Source organism: Fusarium vanettenii (genome assembly GCF_000151355.1).
Source record: "Fusarium vanettenii 77-13-4 chromosome 1 genomic scaffold NECHAsca_1_chr1_3_0, whole genome shotgun sequence".
NCBI lineage: Eukaryota > Fungi > Ascomycota > Sordariomycetes > Hypocreales > Nectriaceae > Fusarium > Fusarium vanettenii.
Window position 1 is genome coordinate 2960325 of NW_003315881.1, and position 20286 is coordinate 2980610.

General features: G+C 53.6%; 6 protein-coding genes across 6 annotated transcripts; 3 read left to right on the forward strand and 3 right to left on the reverse strand.

The window, feature by feature from the left end:
- Positions 1-405: 405 nt before the first annotated feature.
- Positions 406-1678, reverse strand: NECHADRAFT_57564 (uncharacterized protein; the record flags this gene model as incomplete). Its single annotated transcript, XM_003054415.1, has 3 exons — positions 406-1140; positions 1189-1570; positions 1637-1678. The coding sequence occupies 3 exons, from the start codon at positions 1676-1678 to the stop codon at positions 572-574; spliced, it is 993 nt and encodes a 330-aa protein (XP_003054461.1). The 3' UTR covers positions 406-571.
- Positions 1679-2873: 1195 nt separating this feature from the next.
- NECHADRAFT_75211 (uncharacterized protein) lies at positions 2874-4397 on the reverse strand (the record flags this gene model as incomplete). The annotated part of the gene is made up of 1 exon (XM_003054416.1): positions 2874-4397. The coding sequence occupies one exon, from the start codon at positions 4395-4397 to the stop codon at positions 2874-2876; it is 1524 nt and encodes a 507-aa protein (XP_003054462.1).
- A 3436-nt stretch (positions 4398-7833) lies between these two features.
- On the forward strand, positions 7834-8660 carry NECHADRAFT_30895 (uncharacterized protein; the record flags this gene model as incomplete). The annotated part of the gene is made up of 2 exons (XM_003053711.1): positions 7834-7943; positions 8003-8660. The coding sequence occupies 2 exons, from the start codon at positions 7834-7836 to the stop codon at positions 8658-8660; spliced, it is 768 nt and encodes a 255-aa protein (XP_003053757.1).
- Positions 8661-10676: 2016 nt separating this feature from the next.
- NECHADRAFT_75213 (uncharacterized protein) lies at positions 10677-12383 on the forward strand (the record flags this gene model as incomplete). The annotated part of the gene is made up of 2 exons (XM_003053712.1): positions 10677-10685; positions 10959-12383. 2 exons carry the CDS (start codon positions 10677-10679, stop codon positions 12381-12383), a joined length of 1434 nt encoding a protein of 477 aa, XP_003053758.1.
- Positions 12384-13996: 1613 nt separating this feature from the next.
- Positions 13997-17264, forward strand: NECHADRAFT_65796 (uncharacterized protein; the record flags this gene model as incomplete). Its single annotated transcript, XM_003053713.1, has 3 exons — positions 13997-15028; positions 15082-16446; positions 16499-17264. The coding sequence occupies 3 exons, from the start codon at positions 13997-13999 to the stop codon at positions 16880-16882; spliced, it is 2781 nt and encodes a 926-aa protein (XP_003053759.1). The 3' UTR covers positions 16883-17264.
- A 617-nt stretch (positions 17265-17881) lies between these two features.
- NECHADRAFT_13627 (uncharacterized protein) lies at positions 17882-19854 on the reverse strand (the record flags this gene model as incomplete). The annotated part of the gene is made up of 5 exons (XM_003054417.1): positions 17882-18282; positions 18333-18822; positions 18869-19131; positions 19179-19487; positions 19797-19854. Coding segments are annotated over 5 exons (1521 nt in total), but the record flags the coding sequence as incomplete, so codon positions are not given.
- Between the last annotated feature and the right edge of the window lie 432 nt (positions 19855-20286).

Genomic DNA, 20286 nt, shown 5'->3' on the forward strand with positions numbered 1-20286 from the left:
CAGTTGTCTGTTAGGTAGAGTAACTTGATAGAGTCGCCCCTATAAGTCATGAATGACATTACATCCTCGCAAATACCTTAGGTAGGTGCAATTCGAGGGCACATAGGGTCAAGGGATAGCAAATTAGCCGTTCTTTGTCGACAGAGTCGGAGGAAAAAGGGAACGGATGTTCTCTCCTGAATGATGAGATGAATAAGAGCATAATCTAAAGCTTATTATGAGAATTTAGTAAATAAGAATAGATTATTGTATGACTTTATGATTACTTTTATGTAGTAAAATGAAGAGCATTTATCAAGGGTAGCCTCAACGATTATTGTGTTTCTCGATCTTGTGGCCGAATGGGATATCATTAATAACAACAATGTGTTAACTATCCGTTCCCTTTAAGCACTCAGTGCTACGAAAAATGCAATCAAACTCTTGATTATCAAGGATAACATGCAAGTTAATTGAGCTGGTATCAATTCTAGACGGCACATCCGTCTCGTCTATGTCGCTTCTATGAGCAAATCTTACACGAGTCTTGTATATCTTCTTTAAACACGGACAAATTCATTCGCAACCCAGCTTAGAACTTGTACACCTGCTCCTGCGAGTAGCCGAGCTCCTTGAGGGAGCCGGTCAGCTCGCCCTGGTCCTTGGGGCTGACCTTGTTGCCCGAGATGGCCTTCATCAAGCCGGGAGGACCGCAGACAAACAGCTTGATGTTCTCCTCCTTGGGCTCGGGGAGGACAGTCTTGAGGAGCTCCTTGGAAATGTAGCCCTTGTTGCCGACCCACTCCTTGGGAGGGTTGTCGAGGACATAGAAGGCGCGGAAGCGCTGGGGGTAGGTGTTCTCGAGCTCGTCGAAGTTCTTCTTGAGGAGGATGTCCTCCTCGGTGACGTTGCCGAAGACAAGGGTGACCTTGGTCTTGTCGTTGGGGTTGTTGAAGATGGCGCGGGCGAGCTGGTACATGGGGGTGATACCGGTACCACCGGCGATAAGGGCAATGTGGGTGTGCTTGTTCTCCTCCCACTGGTACTTGGGCAGAGGGCCCTTGATATCGAGGCGCTGGCCGGGGACCAGGTTGTGGATGTGGGTGCTCATGGGGCCGTTGGGGTACTTCTTGACAACGAGGTCAAGGAAACCCTTCTCGCCTGTCTCATTGTTAGTCGCATCTCAGTGAGAGTGATCTTTGCACGCACTCTCATCGCTGGTGGGAGTATAAGGTCGGAGAGTGGCCTTCTCGTCCTCGGGGCCCTTGTACTTGGTGAGAAGGGCGCTAGCAACGGGAAGACCAGAGACCTGGTCGGGCTCGGGGAGCTCGAAGCGCAGGCGCTTGGTGTTGTGGTTGACAATCTCGACCTCGGCGAGCTTGAGAGAGAGGAAACCCTGATCACCGCCAGTGAAGGCCTTCTTGGGCTCAGCACCGACCGCCTGCTTCACATCCGCGGCGGCGGCAGCGGGCGACGAGGCTCCGCTGAAGTACCAGTACGCGGCACCGCCGAGGACAGCAGCACCACCGGCGAACAGGATGGCGTTGGAGCCGCCCGCGCCGCCGGCCTCGGTGGCATAGCGGCGGACGGACTGAGGAGCGAGTTAGCCATGATGCCATCGCGAATGGAGGGGTGCAACAAGCGAGAGAGGACATACCCTCTTGAGAGGCTGGGCCGCGCGGAAAGTTCTGGCAAACATTTTGATAGAGTTTCTGATGCTCGGATGAGATCAATTGGAGTAATTGGCCAGAAATAAACAAGATTTGAAGGGCGGGAGAACGGGAGAGCTTGGGGGGAAGAGGGTGTCGAGGTGCCGGCGAGTGGGAAGCTCAGTTTATTCTGCAATCGGAACTCCGAAATGGTCAATGGAGATGACGTTATGAGTCACGTGATGTCCCGAGAACGTCAACAAGGTCCCCGAGCCGGTCGGAAAGCCGGATATATTTGTCAGTTAGACTGTTATCGTTGACGCTGTACGAAGCTGGTTCTTTCAATGCATAGCATCATCTTGGCTGTGGATTGGTAAGCCGGCAGTTGAACTGACTGGGATACCGAGAAGCTTGATCCCCAGGCCGAACGTTGTGGCTTAGATGCAGCTCGAATTGACGTACGTCAAATAAGCCACGAGATTCAACGGGTGTGGCTCAACGACTTTGGTCATTGAGTGAGGATATGAGATGAGCGTTATCATGAGTGAGCACCTGGTCTCCGTTCTCAGACTATTCTCTTCTCAGATCACTTTCTCCTCAGCTTCTTCTCTTTCACGACTTACCACCTTCCTTAAGTCATACCCCTCGAAGCTCTTAGATCAGGATTTATTACGACTCAACGTTTGGCTCGCTACACTCTGTTCTTTCAGACTTGAACAACACTGTATCATCCAGCATTATCAGCCAAGTCCAAGCCAAGCATCGCTCCCATTCGCATGGTATTACATTCAACGACTATAGCTCATCTTCCACGACAGTCGAGCAGCCTCCTCACGCACCTTGCTTTCATCCACTTCAAACTGCCATCCTCTTCAACTTTAGGCTCTTCATACCGCCTCTCCTTAAAACCTCCTCTAACATGGGCATTGCTGCGTAACTAGGCCCTCAAAATCGGCGTCACCTGCCGCCCGTTTATATACCCCCCACAAATGCGCCGGTATTCGCAGATATATGTCCTCCCCCGCCCTTTGTACTTTTTCGAAAATGGTCCGGTTCGCTCATCGGCGTGGACAGCCAGATTTGGACCCAGCTTGGATGGCTAGGATATCAGAAACACCGCCCTTCGTCCATGTCGTCGAATTCGTTGTGGTATTATTGGTATTTCCGCCCGCTCCCTTACAAGTATACATCGAGTCGTGAGCGTCTTCAAGCATCGCATGCAAGTCGTTATATCGAATCACCGCATCACCTCTCCTTCTCTTTCTCCGCGGCTTCCTCAACGCCCCCCGGCTCCGGCAGCTCCATCGGCGGTTTGGCTTGTACCGGTGTGGAGGTCGAGTCTCTCTGCCTCCCAGAGTCGTGACTCTCCCTCCTCAGCATCCCCACATCTTGGGTCTGAGCCATTGTCGGGGTGTTTGCCTGACTCCCTCCTCGCTGCCCGTGGTAGTGGATGACTTGAGGAGGTGCTTGTCCTGAGTGTAGTCCCAGCTGCTGGGTCGGATACGGGTCAAGGTCTCTGCTCGAGGTCGAGAACATCGACACGATTGGCTGATTGTACCCGTTAGTCGCATTGCTGGAAGATGGAGTGTGGCCATATTGACCGCTATGCTCCGCTTGAGTCGGCGTGCCCACATCGTTTGGGGAGCCGTTTCCCTCCACCAGCTGGCCCGTCAGGCTGTTCATTCCACCCTCAATGTCTCGAAGGAGTCGGACGTATTCCTCGGGCACCAGGCCGCTCTCCTGCGTCTTCGGGTCCTCGGCCACCAGCCAGCCCTGCCCGTGCCGGTACGAGACCCAGATGATTTGGCCCTCTACCAGGGGCAGCTCGTTTTCGTTCTCCCGCTCGAAGTCGAACAAGGCGACGGCCTTGCCGTGGAACTCCTCGTCCGGCGATGTAATGGTAAACTGATAATCTCGTGAATAGCGAGACTGATCCTCTTCATTGTATCCTGGGGACGATGGGGGGCTGGAAGCATCTGACCCGGGCTGATAATACTCACCGCCGTCGGCAGGACGGGGCTGCTGGGCAATATGATATGCCCGGCTGTGTCGTGCCTGGTCCGGCGGATAAGTGACATACTCTCCACCAGGGCCGTTGGCTTCGCCGCCGTTGTTCACATAATATCTCTCGCTGCCATCCCCACCGGTTCCCACGTAATAACCCCGCTCATGATCAAAGTTGGTCGGGTGCAGGTCAACATCTCGAGTTCTTCCCCTTAATGCCGCAGCTGCCGAGGTCGACTTGTGCTTGCGGTGTCGTGTAGCGACGACGGGGCTTTGTAGGTCTTCATCCTCGCTCCACGGAGGTCCATCTCCGAATTGAATGGGAGCGAGCTCATGGCCACGGTTGTATACATCGGTGCCCCATGAATCCCAGGGCATCTTTTGGTCCCAAGAGGCCGGAGGGTCTGAAAGTCTGCGGTGCTCGCTTGCCGGGGTTGTCATGCCTGAGGGCGGACCCGAAGGCTCTGGTGGCGGGCCATAGTGCAACGGGTGCGTGACTGGGTATGCAAAGTCCCGCACCTGAGTATATGGGAGAGTCGACGGGAACATGGGAATTAGATGAGAGGTCGGACGGGACCTCGTGGGCAAGGAGCCCGTCGAGTATTGGGAGAGTCGGCTCCTGGAGGCGTGCGACATTGGGCGCGATGTGATGCTTCGGCGCGATGGTGGGGAGGTGATCAGAGGCGGCAGCGCGGGGTGGTTGGGGTTCGGAGGAGAGGACGCAGCTGCTGGAGGAGAAGTCGCTGGAGAAGAAGTCGTCGACATTACCACTGTCATCGACATGCCTCACAAGACAAGTCAAGCGACAGTCGTGCGATCTGGCGCACACGGCCGCGCAACCGCCGAAGGATGGGGACCGTCTGTTGCGGCACGCGCGCGGGGCGGCAGTAAGCTGGAGATGACGGGTAGAGGCTCGGGTTCCCGCGGCGAGATCGAGACGGGAGAGGCTCGTACGAGATGCGACGCTTGCGCCGAGGAGGGCGATGCTTGATATTGCAGGTTGAAGTTGTCAGTGCAGGGCGTCGTCCGGGCAGAGCTGTCCAAGCAGGCGGATGGACGTCAAGTCAGCCGCAGCGCTAAGGCTCTTGTCCCTCGGGGAGGGGGGGGACACAACGTTGGGCGGGCTCCAGTCCGGGTGGGATAAGCCAAGCCCTAATGCAAATGCGAGACGACCAGTCGTCAGGCGATGAATAGAGCAAGCAGGTGAACTTGTAAGGCAATGGAACCTACGGAGCACCGCGAGTTGCAAGTGGGGAGAGAGGGATTGCAAAGGAGCGTAGAGAAACAGAAGCAGAAACAGAAAACAATGGATGTATGGGGGAGCCCGGCGACGCTCGGGACAAGGGCTCAAGCGATTGCCTATGCCTGTCTGTATGTCCTAGTCCTGGGCCTGCGCTCGCGCTTGCGCTTTGGGCGAGTAACAAAGGGCCTGGCCTGGGGTAGGATTGGATCCCAAGTCAAGTTGTGATGAGAGAGTGAGAGAGAGGATGGATGGAAGAGAGGGCCGAAGAAGAGAGGGTCGTCCGTCGACAACGGCCTTGGAGGGGACATGGCAAGGTTGGTCTGGTCCATCGTAGGTACACCAAGGTACCTCCCCTCCCGTCTCGTCTCGTCACCCCCCGCCGTACCGACCGTTGTAAGGCGAGGCATGGAGTGGAGCGGAGGTTGCCAGTGGAGGGGGCGCTGGGCGCTATAGCGCACCACACCACTGAAGCAAGCGCCTCGCGCACTGATCCTACTGGCTGCGCGTTGGAGACCCAGCGAGTCAGCGCCTGTAAGTCGGGTCCAAGAAGCCCAATGGCACCCAACGACTTAGCTCCTCTGTCTGTCAGCCGTCGCCCGTTGCTTCTTTGGCGCTAGCACGCATGGGATTGATCTGAACATGCTGCTAGAAACGGCCTGATCTGGGGGCGACGGAGATCTGAGGTAAATACGGCCAGTAGGCGGACGTTGGGTGCTTCCACGCGGGAAGAAATGGCCGGTTTCATCGATAGTTGGATGGAGGACTCTGGTCGAGATGAGGGGTCGCGAGGTACCTTGTCGTACATCCTGTCCATCCAACTTGGAGCCGCAACCATATCCATCTCTACCATTGCAGCACCCAGAAACGACCCAGACGCAGTCGCTCATAATTTTTCTCTCATGCATGCGTAGAACCAACAGATGTCCCCAATGTCTCGTCTCCCATGGCCGGATCCTTGACCTCCCTTGTGTTCTCGTCGGAAGCACCTCTTCTCTGCGCACATACACACACGCACGCACATGTATACACACACCAACACGTACGACAACGTCTAGAGGGCCATGGTACGCCATGCCGGACGGGGATCGCCCTGGATACCCACCCGACCTGCTGGAACCTCAATCTGGGATGGCGGCCCTGCTCATCTCTTTGCCTGGCAAATTTGACTAGGAGGGCGACCAGGGCGGGCAGGGCCGTAACCGTTCCAAGGTCGCGATGGGAGCAATCTCCGGGCGGCCACCGTCTGGTTGCCGTCGCAATGGACTGGAATCGTCTCGACGTACGTCTCCGGCTTGCCTGGAAATTACCATCATCATGGCGCGCAGGATGATGAAACTCGAAGCCCCGAAGGTTGTGTGGCAGGGGCCATCATGGATGGATTAGGTTGGTTACGTATGTAGGTAGTGAGGCGAGCCCAAGCAAACAAGGTGGTGGCCATCGATCAACCATCAACCATTCGTGTCACACGTACTTGTTCCTGTTGCTCACTCTTCAACTTGCTTCTTCTTCAACTACCCTCGGGAGCCGCACAGATCAGAGTGGGATAAATGCCGGTCCCGAGACTCGTCCCGGCGGCCGAGGCGTCGATAGCTTCTCGCTGCATGCCCACAATCCTGCCGTGAGCACGAGACAATTTCTGCATCTCAAGCCAGGTCGGTGTAGCGTAATTGGATTTGCAGGGTTGTTACAGGTGAGAGAGAGAGGATGCGATATTACTCTCAGCTTAGTAGAGGAGGGTGTTTTGGAGAGTGAGGTTAGTTGAAGGATGGTTGGGTATACACTTACATGGCACTTCAGCTACGGCCTCAGCTTGGGTCCATCGATAAAGAGTCCTCATCAACATGACATCTATGGCGAGCTCACCGCAACGCCAGCTCCTTTTCATTGTCCAACGTCTCCTTTTTCAACCCTCCATGCAACCGGTGATGCAAGACGGCTTGTCCTCAAAGTGTTTCTATTTCTGGCAATTCTGCACTTTAGCTCATTTACACCCACTACCTGATTGGCCTTGCCCAATGCGTCGTCTGTTTCAGGTTATGCGGGCGCCTAACAGCCAATAGCGTGTGCCGAGCCAAGTTCGTCGGTGGGGGGAGCAGCAGGTCGGTTCTCATGTGCACAGCGATGGATGAGTGTCCGTCTGACCATCCATGAATGAGCGAGTCCAACTTCATCTTGTCTGGCATCAATTCATTCCACCGTAATCTTGCAAGGTCAGGTGACGACTTCTGACTGTTGCTTGGATCGGATATCGAAGCCGATGGGGCTTGTGCCTGGCTACTATTTCAGGTATCTGTGACAAGGCCTTCATCTATTCTGGATGCCCAAGCTCTTGGCAGAGACGTACTCAGTTCTTCGTCGTCTAAATTATGATTATTTTCATTATGCAAAGCAGAAGGGTTGAACGCTGCAACTATTCTTGGTGTTCTCTACCCATCCGAACCTCAAGTCCATCAGGCGGCTCCGAGGTCTCAGCTTACATCATGCTTGGGTGACTAAGCGACCCTAATTGCCGCACTTTAGCCGAAAGTGTGGGACGTCACTTCCAGCCTCGCCTAGGTTTTTTACCAACCTCACAACCTTCACCTCTACATTCCTCAAACAACAAAGAAACGCCCAAATTGCATTGCGCACCGCGTGGGCAACGAGGCGAAATGACATGATCATAGCAATTGTCTGAGGCCGAGAATTCGTAAGTACATTTTCAACAAACACGCCTGCTTTCTATGATGAACTCAATTATTGGAGCTGTCTGAATTTCCATTGCTGAAAAGACACCTTATACGCTTTTTTATCTGATTTATGATCGCGCATCTCTCTTACTATAGCCTGCTCAACTCTCGCGGCCTGTAGCTGACTCTGATGCTTCTAGTTTTGCTGTGTCTGCTCCCCCAAAGGATGCCACGCGCCCCTACACATCATCACGACCTCGTTTATTCGCCAGGCTAGAAAACCGGAAAGATGGAGGCTGCGAACGGAGGATCCACCGCTCAGGGCCAGAATGGCTCGGGTGGGCAGCCTGACGGATACAAACTCACATTCTGCACTGTATGTGCGAGTAATAACAACAGGTTAGATGCCTTGTTCTCCCAACCCGGACTGCTGTGATGCTTACTGGCTACGTAAATAGATCCATGGAGGCACATCTCAGACTTTCCCAAGCGGAGTACCCAGTCATATCCTTTGGTACTGGCTCTCTGGTCCGCCTGCCGGGTCCTACTATCACACAGCCCAACGTCTATCACTTCAACAAGACATCCTACGACAGCATGTTTAAGGAACTTGAATCCAAGGATCCCCGGCTGTATAAAAACAACGGAATCTTGAACATGCTCAACCGAAACCGAGGCGTCAAGTGGGGACCCGAACGCTGGCAAGACTGGCAAGTAGGTGTTCCTCGTCTGAACCACTCTAAGGATCGTGGTAGCGAGGGCACTGAAGGCGGCTTGGTTGATGTGGTCATTACCTGTGAGGAGCGGTGCTGGGATGCCGTTATTGATGACCTTCTTAACCGGGGATCTCCCCTCAACCGACCTGTTCACGTTATCAACGTCGAGATCAAGGATAACCACGAAGAAGCCGCCGTCGGTGGACAGGGTATTCTGGACCTTGCCAATTCTCTCAACGCTGTGGCTCGAGAAGAGCGAGACGCGATAGGCGCTGCTGCATTTGACAACGGCTCCGCTGCGAGCAGGGCTACTTTTGACGAGCGAGTTCCCGATGTTCTTGCTTCCTGGCAAGAAAGATGGCCCAACCTTCCGGCCACATGGACCTTGGCTTGGTTCTGAGACTACGTCATTGGTCCTGTTTTGTCGATTGATGCGCATGTTACCGCTTTTCACTGTTTTATGCCAAACAGTACTATTATGAGTGATTAAGAGATACCACGCTGGACCTCCCGGCCAGCAGCGAGCGAGCATTCTCTCGCAAAATTGGGAAACCAAGGGCAACAGGGGCGCAGCCCGTCATGGATTCACGCGTAGATTATGATCGGAGAACGAAGGGATGGCCTGCTTCAACTCACATCATGAGCCGAGGTGGTGGAGAGCACAAACAGATATCTCCGACAAGACCGGTGAATTGGTTTTCTGGCCCATTCGTGTGAGCATGCAGACTGAGCCCGGACATGGCTCCGTGAGCCACCTCAGACATGCGCAGTTCCGGCCTAGACTTTCCATGAAGTAGAGCCCCCACGGGTCATTATTGCCGGCCGTTCCGCTGATGTTCCCGCTGTAATAATGATATCGAGGGACAGGAGGCAGATCACAACGCCAGCGTTTGATGGACCCTCACAGTGTTTTGAACACACGACTTTCATAGGCAGTCAGAGACCGTTGATCATGATCAACCTCATAACGCAATGAAGATTCTCGCAAGCTGCATCTGCAACGTGCTGTTTATGGAGACGCTTATCGATCCGAATCTTGCACCCGTCCCATCCACTGCAAGGCCGTGGTGCTGATCCCACCAGCTGAGTTGACCCGTGTTTTGACGACGCTCCAGTCAGACTCATCCTCCTGTGCCCCTATTTACGGGACCAACGACATGCGAAAGATGGAGACCCAATCCGAGTGACGGATCTAGACCGTCAAGAAGTCGAGATGGTCAAGAAATGACAAGACACCAGGACACAAAGACAGTAACTCCTCATAAGGCAATCTAAGGATAGGTGCAAAGATAATAAAATAGTGCATCAAAGATCATCAAACCATAGTCTTATTATGATTATCCTTATGACCATTTTAGGTTCTTTATGAAAATACTTAGACCATGGTACTCTGCCATGGCATTCGAGAAGAATTATTAGATGCTCTCTGCCCCCTGACTCTTGGCTCGCGCGAAATGTTCTAGATCGGTGCTTGAATGGATCTTCGGGTCTCTCCCCCCTGGTTGCTAGACGACGGCTTTCCAAGTGAGACCAAATGACGCCTTGAGAAATGCCTTTCTTCAACGGTGTCTTGCGTCTATGTCAACTCGCCTATCAGAAGCCGGTTGTTGCATCATCTGAGTCGCGTGTCTTGGTCCAAGATTAAGGTTGTGAGTGGCTTTGCCCTTGACATCGAATCCCGGGCCCTCGCTCTCTCTTCTTGACTTGACCGGGCGCCTATCCAGGGGGTCCAAGTCCAAGAGGCAACCAGAGGGACCTCTTACATGCCGCGTAATGAGAATGGATGAGCGACGAAGGCCTCCAGATGGACAGGGCACGTCCGCCTCTAAAATTAGGTTCGACGCCACAAGCTCTCGGGGGTGGATCATTGTGCATTTGGCTTAGCGCCAGCGCTGCTTCATTGACATCGACTAACAAGATCAGGGGTCAATGGTTAACGGGTTGAACTCTGGGATGAGGAAGAGTCCAGTCTTAAACGGAACTGCCAAGCAAGGATACGTGCCTGGTTTGTTCATTTTCGAGTTCTCGTTCGTTCCTAGACGTCTTGCCAAGCAGTCAGTCACCTGGGTCAAGAAAAAGACGAGACACGACGACAAATATATTACTGCATCCCTCTCTAAATATAACCAATAAACTATCACAAAAATATACCAAAATCTCCTAATTAGTATATTATTTTATAATTTTTTTATAATGAGTTAGGTAATTCTTTGAATACTCTGGCGTTGTAGTAAGTGCAACAGTTTCTCGAGAGGATTGAACAAATATGGGGCTTGGCAGGCATCCAAATCCTTCTTATGATTTTGCGCCTATCTAGGCATCTATTTAAGCTGGATCAGAAACAACATCTTGTATGTCTTAACGAGCGCGGCTGTCCGCGGCGCCGTCGGCACCCCGCGGATTCCGTAAGCTTAAGATGCACCGTGTAAGCAACATAAGAGAGATGGACTTCATGTGGTATGAGGTTTCAGAGTTCACTCAGAATTCTCGCCCAACAGCACTCTTTCCAGTAACAATCATCAGATCATCCATCAAATGGCGTCGCAACGGAATGGCGAGCCACGGACGGCCGCCAAACAGCCAAGAGTCATCCGGCCAATGAGCCACAAGTATGGCCCTGTCTAAACGTCACCTTCCAGCCTCATTCTAACAACATACCAGTGAAGCTTACCATTCAGCTTTACATGTTTTACGCCAGAGTGCTGCTACCGTTGTAGCATGCCACTACAGGCTGCCGGAAGAGCTCACCGATCAAGGTTCTTTCGAAGCAGTGCAGGATGCCTTCCACCGGGCCATGGCTCTTACAGTGCTTGAGCATCCGATGTTGCAAGTAGGCATTCTAAACGAAGACTCGGCTGTACCATCCTGGATCGAGCTTGATTCCGTTGATCTGAGTGCGCACATTGAGTGGGAAGAAGTCAAGCCTTCACAGGACCGCATGGCTCGTTCGCGGGAGGTGACTCTATACCAGCTTGATACCTTTTTTGCTGATGTAGAATCCAAGCCTGGCTGGAGGATGTCAGTTCTCAGGGAAGAAGGGAACCTCTCGTCTCTCGAGGTTATCTTTGCTTGGAACCATGCCAATGTGGATGGTGTGTCCGGCAAGATCTTCCACCAAAGCCTGCTGCGCAACCTCAATGATCCCAGGATCAACGAAGAGTTGCCTTCTCTTGAAGGAACGGTGCTCCATCTTGAGAGTGTGGCCGACAGGTTCCCTCCTCCGCCAGAAAGCCTTGTCAATATCCCCATCTCGCTAACATTTGCCCTCTCAACCATCTGGAAAGAACGCAGACCCCCATTCCTCGTGTGGGGTGATTCTACGCACGCAACCTGGGCCCCGATCCGCGAGGAGCCATACAAGACCCAGTTCCGAACATTTTCGGTTGATGATGCGACAGTGAAGAAGGTTGTCAGTGCGTGCCGAGAACACAAGACTACCATTGCCGGTCTCTTACATGCACTGCCACTGGCATCCCTGGCTCTGCAGCTAGACGAGGGCAAGGAGCATTACAAGGAGGACGCCAAAACGATGCATGCCATTACTGCCTTGGATACTCGTCGGTTCATGCCCACGAAACCCAAGGAATATCCGTGGCATGTGCCCGAGAGAACCATGGATAATGAACTCAGCCTCTCCTTCCACATGTTCGATTCCAAGCTCCTAGCCGAAATCCGAAGCAAGGCGAAGGGAGTATCCTCCGAGAACGAGGTCATGGGTGTGCTCAAGGATATCGTTTGGTCTGCCGCAGCCAAGACTAGACAAGAGATCCAGGAGAAGCTCGACAACGGTATGAACAACGACCTGCTAGGTTTGATGAAGTTTGTCCCAGACTGGCGAGCACAAAAGATGAACCAGCTCAAGAAGCCACGAGGAAGTGCATGGGGTGTCTCCAACCTGGGAACTCTAGACGGGGAGGTGGAGGGTCCCGGTTGGAAGATCGAGAGAGCCGTGTTTCAGCTGAGTTGCGAGATTACCTCGCCCGTGTTCCATATCAGCTCCATCAGCGTAAAGGGCAGAGAGCTCTGCGTGGACATAAGCTGGCAAGAGGGCGTGATCGATGAGGCAATTGGTGATAAGCTGGCTGAGGATATGGAAGCTTGGTTAAGGTTTCTTGGTGCGTAGCCTTGGAATGATGGGACCTGAGATGAATCATCGTGGAGATGGACTTGGACTTGACTTCCGGAAAGGAAACTTGTATGTCTTTGTTAGTAAAAGTAACTTAATGAAGATCCATGTCTTTCTTTGCTTCGGGACGGTAATAACATGTTGCGTGTCTCTCATGGGCATCCATATTAGACGGTGAGGATAAGAGAACTCCCGTTAAAGCGGCACTCCTCATGTCGAGTCTGACAGCACGGCAACCTTGCTCCAGTGGGTGGCTCCCTCTAGGATCCCGTCCCCAGCGCCTCGCTCGGCAAGCCGCTAAGCTTTGCGAGTCCAGCTTGGATGAAGCAGCGAATCACGGATCGAGCCAGCCTCGGCTTCAGGGGCAAGTCCCCAGGGTGCAGGGATCGATTGGAGGTTCACTCAGGGCGGCGCACACTGTGGGCGCTAGAAGAGGGTGGACGAGCTGCATCGAGATTGGCTGGTTGCCCCTTGCGCCAACGTCGACGCAGCCAGAGGCAGCCTCCATCTCAGCCATTTTCTGCAACCACTCTCAGTCGAGTTTATCTGGTGTGATGCAATCTGGTGATGATTATCGAATGGGTTGCAGAGAAGAGACGACAGCTGCAGAACAAGTTCAGCTGGCTTCGCGCACGCGGCATCTGCGGGAGTGTGAATGCAGGCGTGGTGTTGTCGTGTGGGTTCGAGAAATTGCGGTCCAGTCGGTCCAAGAACAATCAATTAATTGCTGTCCAGGGGGAGACGCGGCCTGTTCCTGTTGCCCATGTCATGTTCGTCCCGCGTATTGGAAGACCGAGCCAATGTAGAAGCTCATTTCCCGCCGAGATCTGACTGTGCAAGCATGCATTGGCAAAAGCAGCATCACAGGTAAAAACTTGGGAGAGGGTTCAGCGCACAGTACAGCACTGTTATGGAGTGCACACGCTATTCTTGGTGGTGGAGTCAGGGGACCTGTTGATCCATCCATTTCCATTGCTTCCTTCCATGCTTGATTGATTGATTGATTCACCGATCAAGCTAAACCCCAACCCCCTTTTGGATGAAAGTAACGGGACGCTTTCATCCATTCATTCATCCCATCCCCATCCCCCCTTCCTTCCTCCAGTCTCGCTCGCTCGCTTCGCTTCGGTCTCGGATTCGTGGAGTCGCTCGCCTTCTTCGTTATCGAAGGAAGGAAGGAACGGTAGAGTTCAGTTCCATCCTCCATTCTATCCTTCCCTGCTCTCCCGAAGTGCAGTGCCCGTTACTTCTCCATACCTTACCCATTTTTTATCACCACCGATTCACACTTCCGCATCATTATTCTCCCCGAGACTGTCGTTGACCGACTCTCGAGTCGTCGTCGTCCCTCTCGGCCGCCCGGAGATCTTGGCGCTACTGGCTTGTCGCCCCTGAACGCCCCCGAAAGACGCCAACCTTGTGGGGGAGCCTTGGCCGTCGATTCCAAGGACGACACACCTGCATTTCGACCGGTCCCGCGTGGCGTCCTCTATGAGACAGGCGACTGGTGCTTGCTTGCTTGTTCCGTCTCCCTCCATCGCTGCGCAGTGGCACCGGCACCACCACCTTGAGCTTCCGTTCCTGTCTCCTCTTGACTTCCTTTCACCATCATGAGCATCAGTGCGGGACGCAATGCGCCGCTATCCCCAGTCTCTGTAGTCGGTAGCGAGTTCTCAGTCTCAAAGTACCAGGCTGCCGACGACGGCCCCTTTCCCAACGGTCGATCCAACCTCGCCTCGCCCCCGAATTCGGGTGGCTCCAACAGCAACATGAGCATCAACGGCTTCGCCAACGCTCCTGGTCCCAGGAGCACCGGTGGTCCCTCACCTCCCGCCTCCATCGCCCGATCCAGCAATGGCACAAACATGTACGCTCGCAGCGACAGCGGCCGCAACAGTGTCCGCGGCGATCTCGATGAGGCCACCCTCAGTGAACACTACGTCGCCTTGCGCGCCTTCCTCAACACCCGTGACCCCAATCACAAGCAGCAACCCAACAAGGCGCGAGACAAGCTACTCCGTCTCTCCTCCGTCCAGTTCTACGAGCTCAGTACCGACGTATTCGACGAGTTGATCCGGAGGCAGGCCGCCGCCAGAGCCCCCCCGAACGCTCCCAGCGGCCCTCCCGCCTTTCTACTCCCCGAAAAGAACTTCCACCCGAAGCGAAACCAGGCTCGTCAGAGGCTTTCTTCCTTAGGTCCACCCCGATTCCGCGACCTCGCGGCCGATGTCTACCACGAGCTCGAACGCAGATTCCCTCGCTTCGTCGGGGCCGACCTCCCTCGGTCAGGAAGTCCCATGTCTATCCGGGGCGCTCCCGCAAGCCGCTCGGGCACACCGGTTAATGGTAATGGATTTCCCCCAAGGGGTCAAAGCCGCATGAGGAGGCCCTCTGATGCTCCATCTATGAGAGGCCCTGGACCGACAGATGCTTACGGGTTACCATCACCAGGTGCCCCCAATGGCGATTATGGAAGACCGACACCAAAGCAGCTCAACCAGAATAACACCATAGTTCCAAACAAGAGTACCATGCTAGAAGAAGACGACGAGGGTGACGGCGAAGGCGATTCATTTGCGCTAGAACAGGTTACGGACAATCGCGAGAGCAAGCGGAGTGCCGAGAGCGGTGTGACCTCGGAAGTGGGTGTTTTGGCGATGTTTGCCAGCAGGGCTCAATGGCTAACCATTCGCAGGCCGATAAGAAGCTCATCGAAGACTATCAAAACCAGGTACGAGAATTACGCGAGAAGCTTGACGGTATGGAGGATGCTATGAAGAAGAAGGAAGAGGAGATGAACATAGCTCTGGACCAGGAGCGGTCACGAGCAACAGCAACCAGTCTCGAGAAGCAAGAATGGAGCGATCTCCGGCTCAACCTCGAGAACAAGCTGGCTGAGGCGCAAAATCTGAACGACTCGATGAAGCAAGAACTGCAGCGTGTACGGGATGACCATGAAGACGAGACCCAGAGGCTCAGGGATGAGGTGGTTGCAGCACAGAGCGCACAACCCACCAGAAGCATTGAACCCGGTGCTGCAGACTCGGAATTGCAGCGAGAGAATGAGGAGCTCCGACATGAGCTCCGGGAGCAACAGCTAGTAACAGAGGAGGTCCGGAAAGAAGCTCAAGAGTTTCTGCAAGAGATGCGGATCCTATCCCAGCAAAGTGGCTCAACATACGAACGACAAGCCGAGCTCGAGAAGACGATTGAGCGCCTTGAACAGGAGGTTCACGAATGGAGGAACCGCTACGCTCGCGCCAAGACGCAGCTCCGACATATGCGCTCATCGTCTGTCGGTATTGGAATGGAGTACGACGCTGCAAAGCACATCCGGGAGAAGGGATTTGTCGACGAGCATGGCCTTATTAAGGATGTCCACGTTACAAAGTTCCAGATCGCCGTTGACGAGCTCCTGCAGAAGGCACGGGCTGACGACCCAGAGAAGGTGATTGATGCTATGAAGTCAGTCGTGGTCAGCGTCCGTCGCATTACCAAGGATATCGAGGGAGCCCAGAACCATGATGAGGAGTTTGCCCAGCAGCAGGCCAAGTTGAGGTCCAAGGTCTCATCTACCGCCAACAGCCTGATCACAGCCTCCAAGAACTTTGCCGCCGGTGCCGGAATATCCCCCGTCTCCCTGCTCGACACAGCCGCTTCGCATCTCTCGGCTGCCATCGTGGATCTGCTCCGCCTGGTCAAGATCCGGATCACTCCAGCCGAGGAATTGGACGACGAAGAGGAGGATGGAACCATGACACCTGTGGACTCGAGCGGTCTCTTCTCCCCCGTAGGCAACGGCCCGGTTTCCGCTTCTCAGGGTACGCTCCCCCCGGCTCGACCCTTCCAAGGCCTCGGCGCCCGTGGTAGCGTAGACTCATCGGCCTACAGCCCTATAACTTCCCCCCGGCAGTCCAGAGATCCCTACTCTCATGACAGGTCCATGTCCAAGGATAGCGCGGTACCAATCGGGCTCGGGTTTCCTGCGGTCCCAAGCGGCAAGCCGGTCAACGGACATGCAGCACCCCAACCGGATCCCCGAGCCGCTGAAGATCTCAAGGTTAGTGTTCCCTATTAAACAATGATAAGCAGCTAGCTAACTTGTACCTCAGCTCTACCTTGAAGATCAGAATGCCCTTCTAGCGGGCGATGTCCAGAAACTCGTCAACACCATTCGTGGTGACGCCGATATGGATCAGATCATGATGGATATTGGATCTATCTCGGGTATTGTGGGCAGAATCATCTCGGACACACAATCCTCGGGCTTTGCCGAGATGGCAACGCAACTCACGCACTACAGAGCTCGACTCCTTGAGTCTGGTGACCAGGGCCAAGATATGGCTAACATCGGCATGAACACCAACTCTCACGAGTGGCGCATGTGGGTTCAAACACTACCTCCTATTGCGTTTGAGATGGTACGCGAGTCCAAGGAGCTGGTGCAGCAGCTGGACAACGTGGCCAGGTCAGGGAGGGCGGATGACTTTTCGTAATTACCTTGCAATTAGCCGCTGAGATTCCGGATTTCGCCTTTGACGAACGGAAACGCGCTTGATACCCCCTGAGTGCCGACTTTGGCATCGGACAGTCGCTTTGGCTGTCCCAGTTTCTCATCTTTGGATTTGGTGGACAAGGCCGGGGGTTGATGTCGAGGGTGTCTCTCTGAAAGACGAGACAGGCGGATCAAGGAGGATAAATGGAAGGGACTGTTGGGTAATGTGTGCACGCAGGGAAGCATGGATACGGCGTTGGACAAGGCGCTGCTGATGACGCATGGTGTGAAGACATAGATTCTGGCAGTCCGTATATACTGGCCGTGGTGGGCTATCAGACAGAGAGGGTCAAGACTTATGGAAGCGAACAAGGAGGGATTGTCCTTTTTTGTTCAGACAAGACGATACGCGGACGATGATAATAGAGATAGATGAGAAATGGAGATGTCTGTCTCAAATGTCGACTGCAACTGAATATGTGGGAAGTGTGTCATGGTGTTTGTTAACGAATAGAGAGCATTGATATACACCATATTAACACGTCAACTTGCGTATCTGGGTTGCCATTCTGGCTATTCTTAGTAAATCCTCTTGATAGTTCATATATAAAACCCATCATAAAATCATCAACTTTAAGATAAAGTCTCTTCTTGTTTCTTTAATCCTTATATTAAGCCTTAGATGAGGTTCTTGTATATATCTCATAAGATGTAAAAATAGATGCCCAGGCAAGTGTACTTTAAATACCTTTCCCAGCACCTTACCCAATCATTCAACCAAGCTGGTGTGCCAAATAACTATCGCGTCCCTCTTCCACAGCACCCCAAACATTCACCCCTTTTATTTTTTTCGTCACAAACACCCCTAGTTTCGCTCTCCATTCATGGTTCCGTAGCTCTGCTGCGACTTGCCCTTACTTGAGGGCTCAAAGTCCTCATCTTCAGAATCCGAAGCTATGGCAGAGTCGTCCGGCAGCAGCAGCGTGCTGGAATCCGTTGACTCATCATCTTCGGCATCGCTGCTCTCCGCCGAAGCAGTAGGGCCCTTGCCATCGACGGCCATATACGCCGGGATTGCACCGAGAATGGCCACAAACATGAGGTAGAACCAAGGCGTGACCATGTAGCCGTTGTCGGCGCCCCAGGTAAAGACAGCGCCGGTTGAGGCCGGGCCTAGGGCTCGGCCGATGCCGCTGAAGGTGGTGGCGTATCCGTTCAGGGTACCCAGCACGCGGAGCGAGGTGCAAGAGTTTGTGAGGAGGATAGTAGTTGAGGGGAAGGCAACGATAATAGCGGCCGCCTTAATCAACAGAACAACCAAGAGGGCGATGAGCCTACCCTGGGCCGTTGGGAAGAGCACACAGTACGGGGTGAGGAAGTACACAAGGGGCATGAGAAGACCTGTAAGAGATTAGTATCAAACCACACTTTGTATGACGCTTATGACTTACAGCAAACTCTAAAACATCGCAGAACTCCGAACCGAGTCACGATCGGGGGGTAGAGCAGGAATTGGATAACACCACAGACGATGCCGTACAACGTGAAGATCAACCCGATCTGGCCGTGTTCCAACCCAAATCCTCCAGAAAAGTAGAACGGGAACTTGAAGTTTTCGGGGGTCTTGTCCTCAACCGGGTGATACAAGAAGACGCTGAGGACCTGATCATAGGCAACTGAGTGGAAGGCCAGGAAGGAATAAGCAAGGAGGTTGATGACGGTCTGGCGAGTAAAAACGCTCTCCTTGTGCTGACCATAGGGCTCGTGGCTGTGCTTCGTTGGGATCACCTTGCTAGGGAGAAGAGGGGCAGTAGCCTCTCCATCCACAAAGGAAGCTCGGCGTGTTGAGGGAGCCGGGGGTGAGCGTCTCAAGGTGCGCTTGATGCGATCACCAACCAAAAGACCCCAATCCCGATGACCTCGCTTGCTTGGGAGTGTTTCCTAGGCCCTGTTAGTCTGAATAGCTTCACCAAAGAGTTCGACTTACATGGAGAAACAGCGTTGCGCTGGTGGCGGAGATGAGGAAGAAGATGGTCAATACCAAGTTGGGAAGGGCAAAAGGGAAACGCTTGAAAAACTCGATATTTCCAAAGATGGCTGGGTACTGCTTTGCCGGTTCAGCAAAGAAGCCTCCGAAGCTGGGACCGATGACAGAACCCAAACTCCAGACTAAAGGCATGATACTGAAGGCTCTGGGCTGCAGTTCCCTCTCTGGTACCATCTCGGCCACCATGGTTCTGATGATACCAACTAGAAGACTGTTAGTTGAGAACATCAACTAGAAGAGGCACACGTACCATTGCCGTTTCCACCACCCTGGATAGCTCGCACGATAATGGCCATCGGCAAGCTCGTAGACATGCCCCATATCACAAAGCACACCATGGTACTCAAGAGACCGGTGATGATGGTGGGCTTCCGACCATACGTGTCAGATGCCTTTCCCCAGCCAACAGCGGTGATGCTCTGGGCGATGGAGAAGACACCCGAGGTGATACCAGCCCAGCGAGCGACCTTGTTTGTCTTGACACCGAAACTCTTGACCATAGAGGGGAGGTATGGAAAGACAGAGGTGTAGGCCATGGGCTCGGCGATTCTGGCAACGGCTATCGGCATGTTAGCATATACAACGGATGAAACAGAGTGTACCTGTGAACCGGACCATGATGTCCTCAAGAGTCATGTTTGGAACCATCCTGCTAGAGTGCCTCTGTGCCCGATGAGAAGTTATTCTTGTCAAAACAAAGGGACGGTGGTACGTATTCGCACTGGTAGACAAGAAGACCACAGAAGGAGCACAGTCATGATTGCAGAGAATCGTTCGATTGTGTACCCAAGCACTGACCTCGGGACGCCCACTTGGGAGTATGACTAGGAATAACTATAGTAGCGACAGAAACGACTCTGATACTTACCCAGGATCGCCAGCTGCTGGACGGGCAGCTTGGGCTTATCTTTGGTCGTCATTGTCATGGTTCGATGGTGCAAGACGATCTGGGGGCCGCGGGTGGGGAAAAGCGCGGATCAGATTCTGCCAGTGCTTGTAGCAGTTTGTGTAAGTTGTACGAAGCGTAGTTGAGAGGGAAACTGTATTAGGCTTCGATGTTCTTTCCAGAGCAAAACACGCCGGCAGTCTGAACCTTCAACCGAGAAGAAAACAAGACGAGGTTAAGTCAAGGCAGACGGAGAATGAAGCCAGGCCAAGGTATGGGTCACAAAGATTCAGGTGAACCTCTAGTTAATAAGCCAATGCTGACCAGAAACGGGTTGGCCCAGCCCGTGCCGTGCAGAAAATGTGCATCTCTCGGGCAGATCCACCCCGATCCAACCCCCCAAGGTCGACCGCGAGACGCCGCGACAGGGGGATCCTTTGGGCAATTCTGCGGACAAGGGCCGATCATTGGA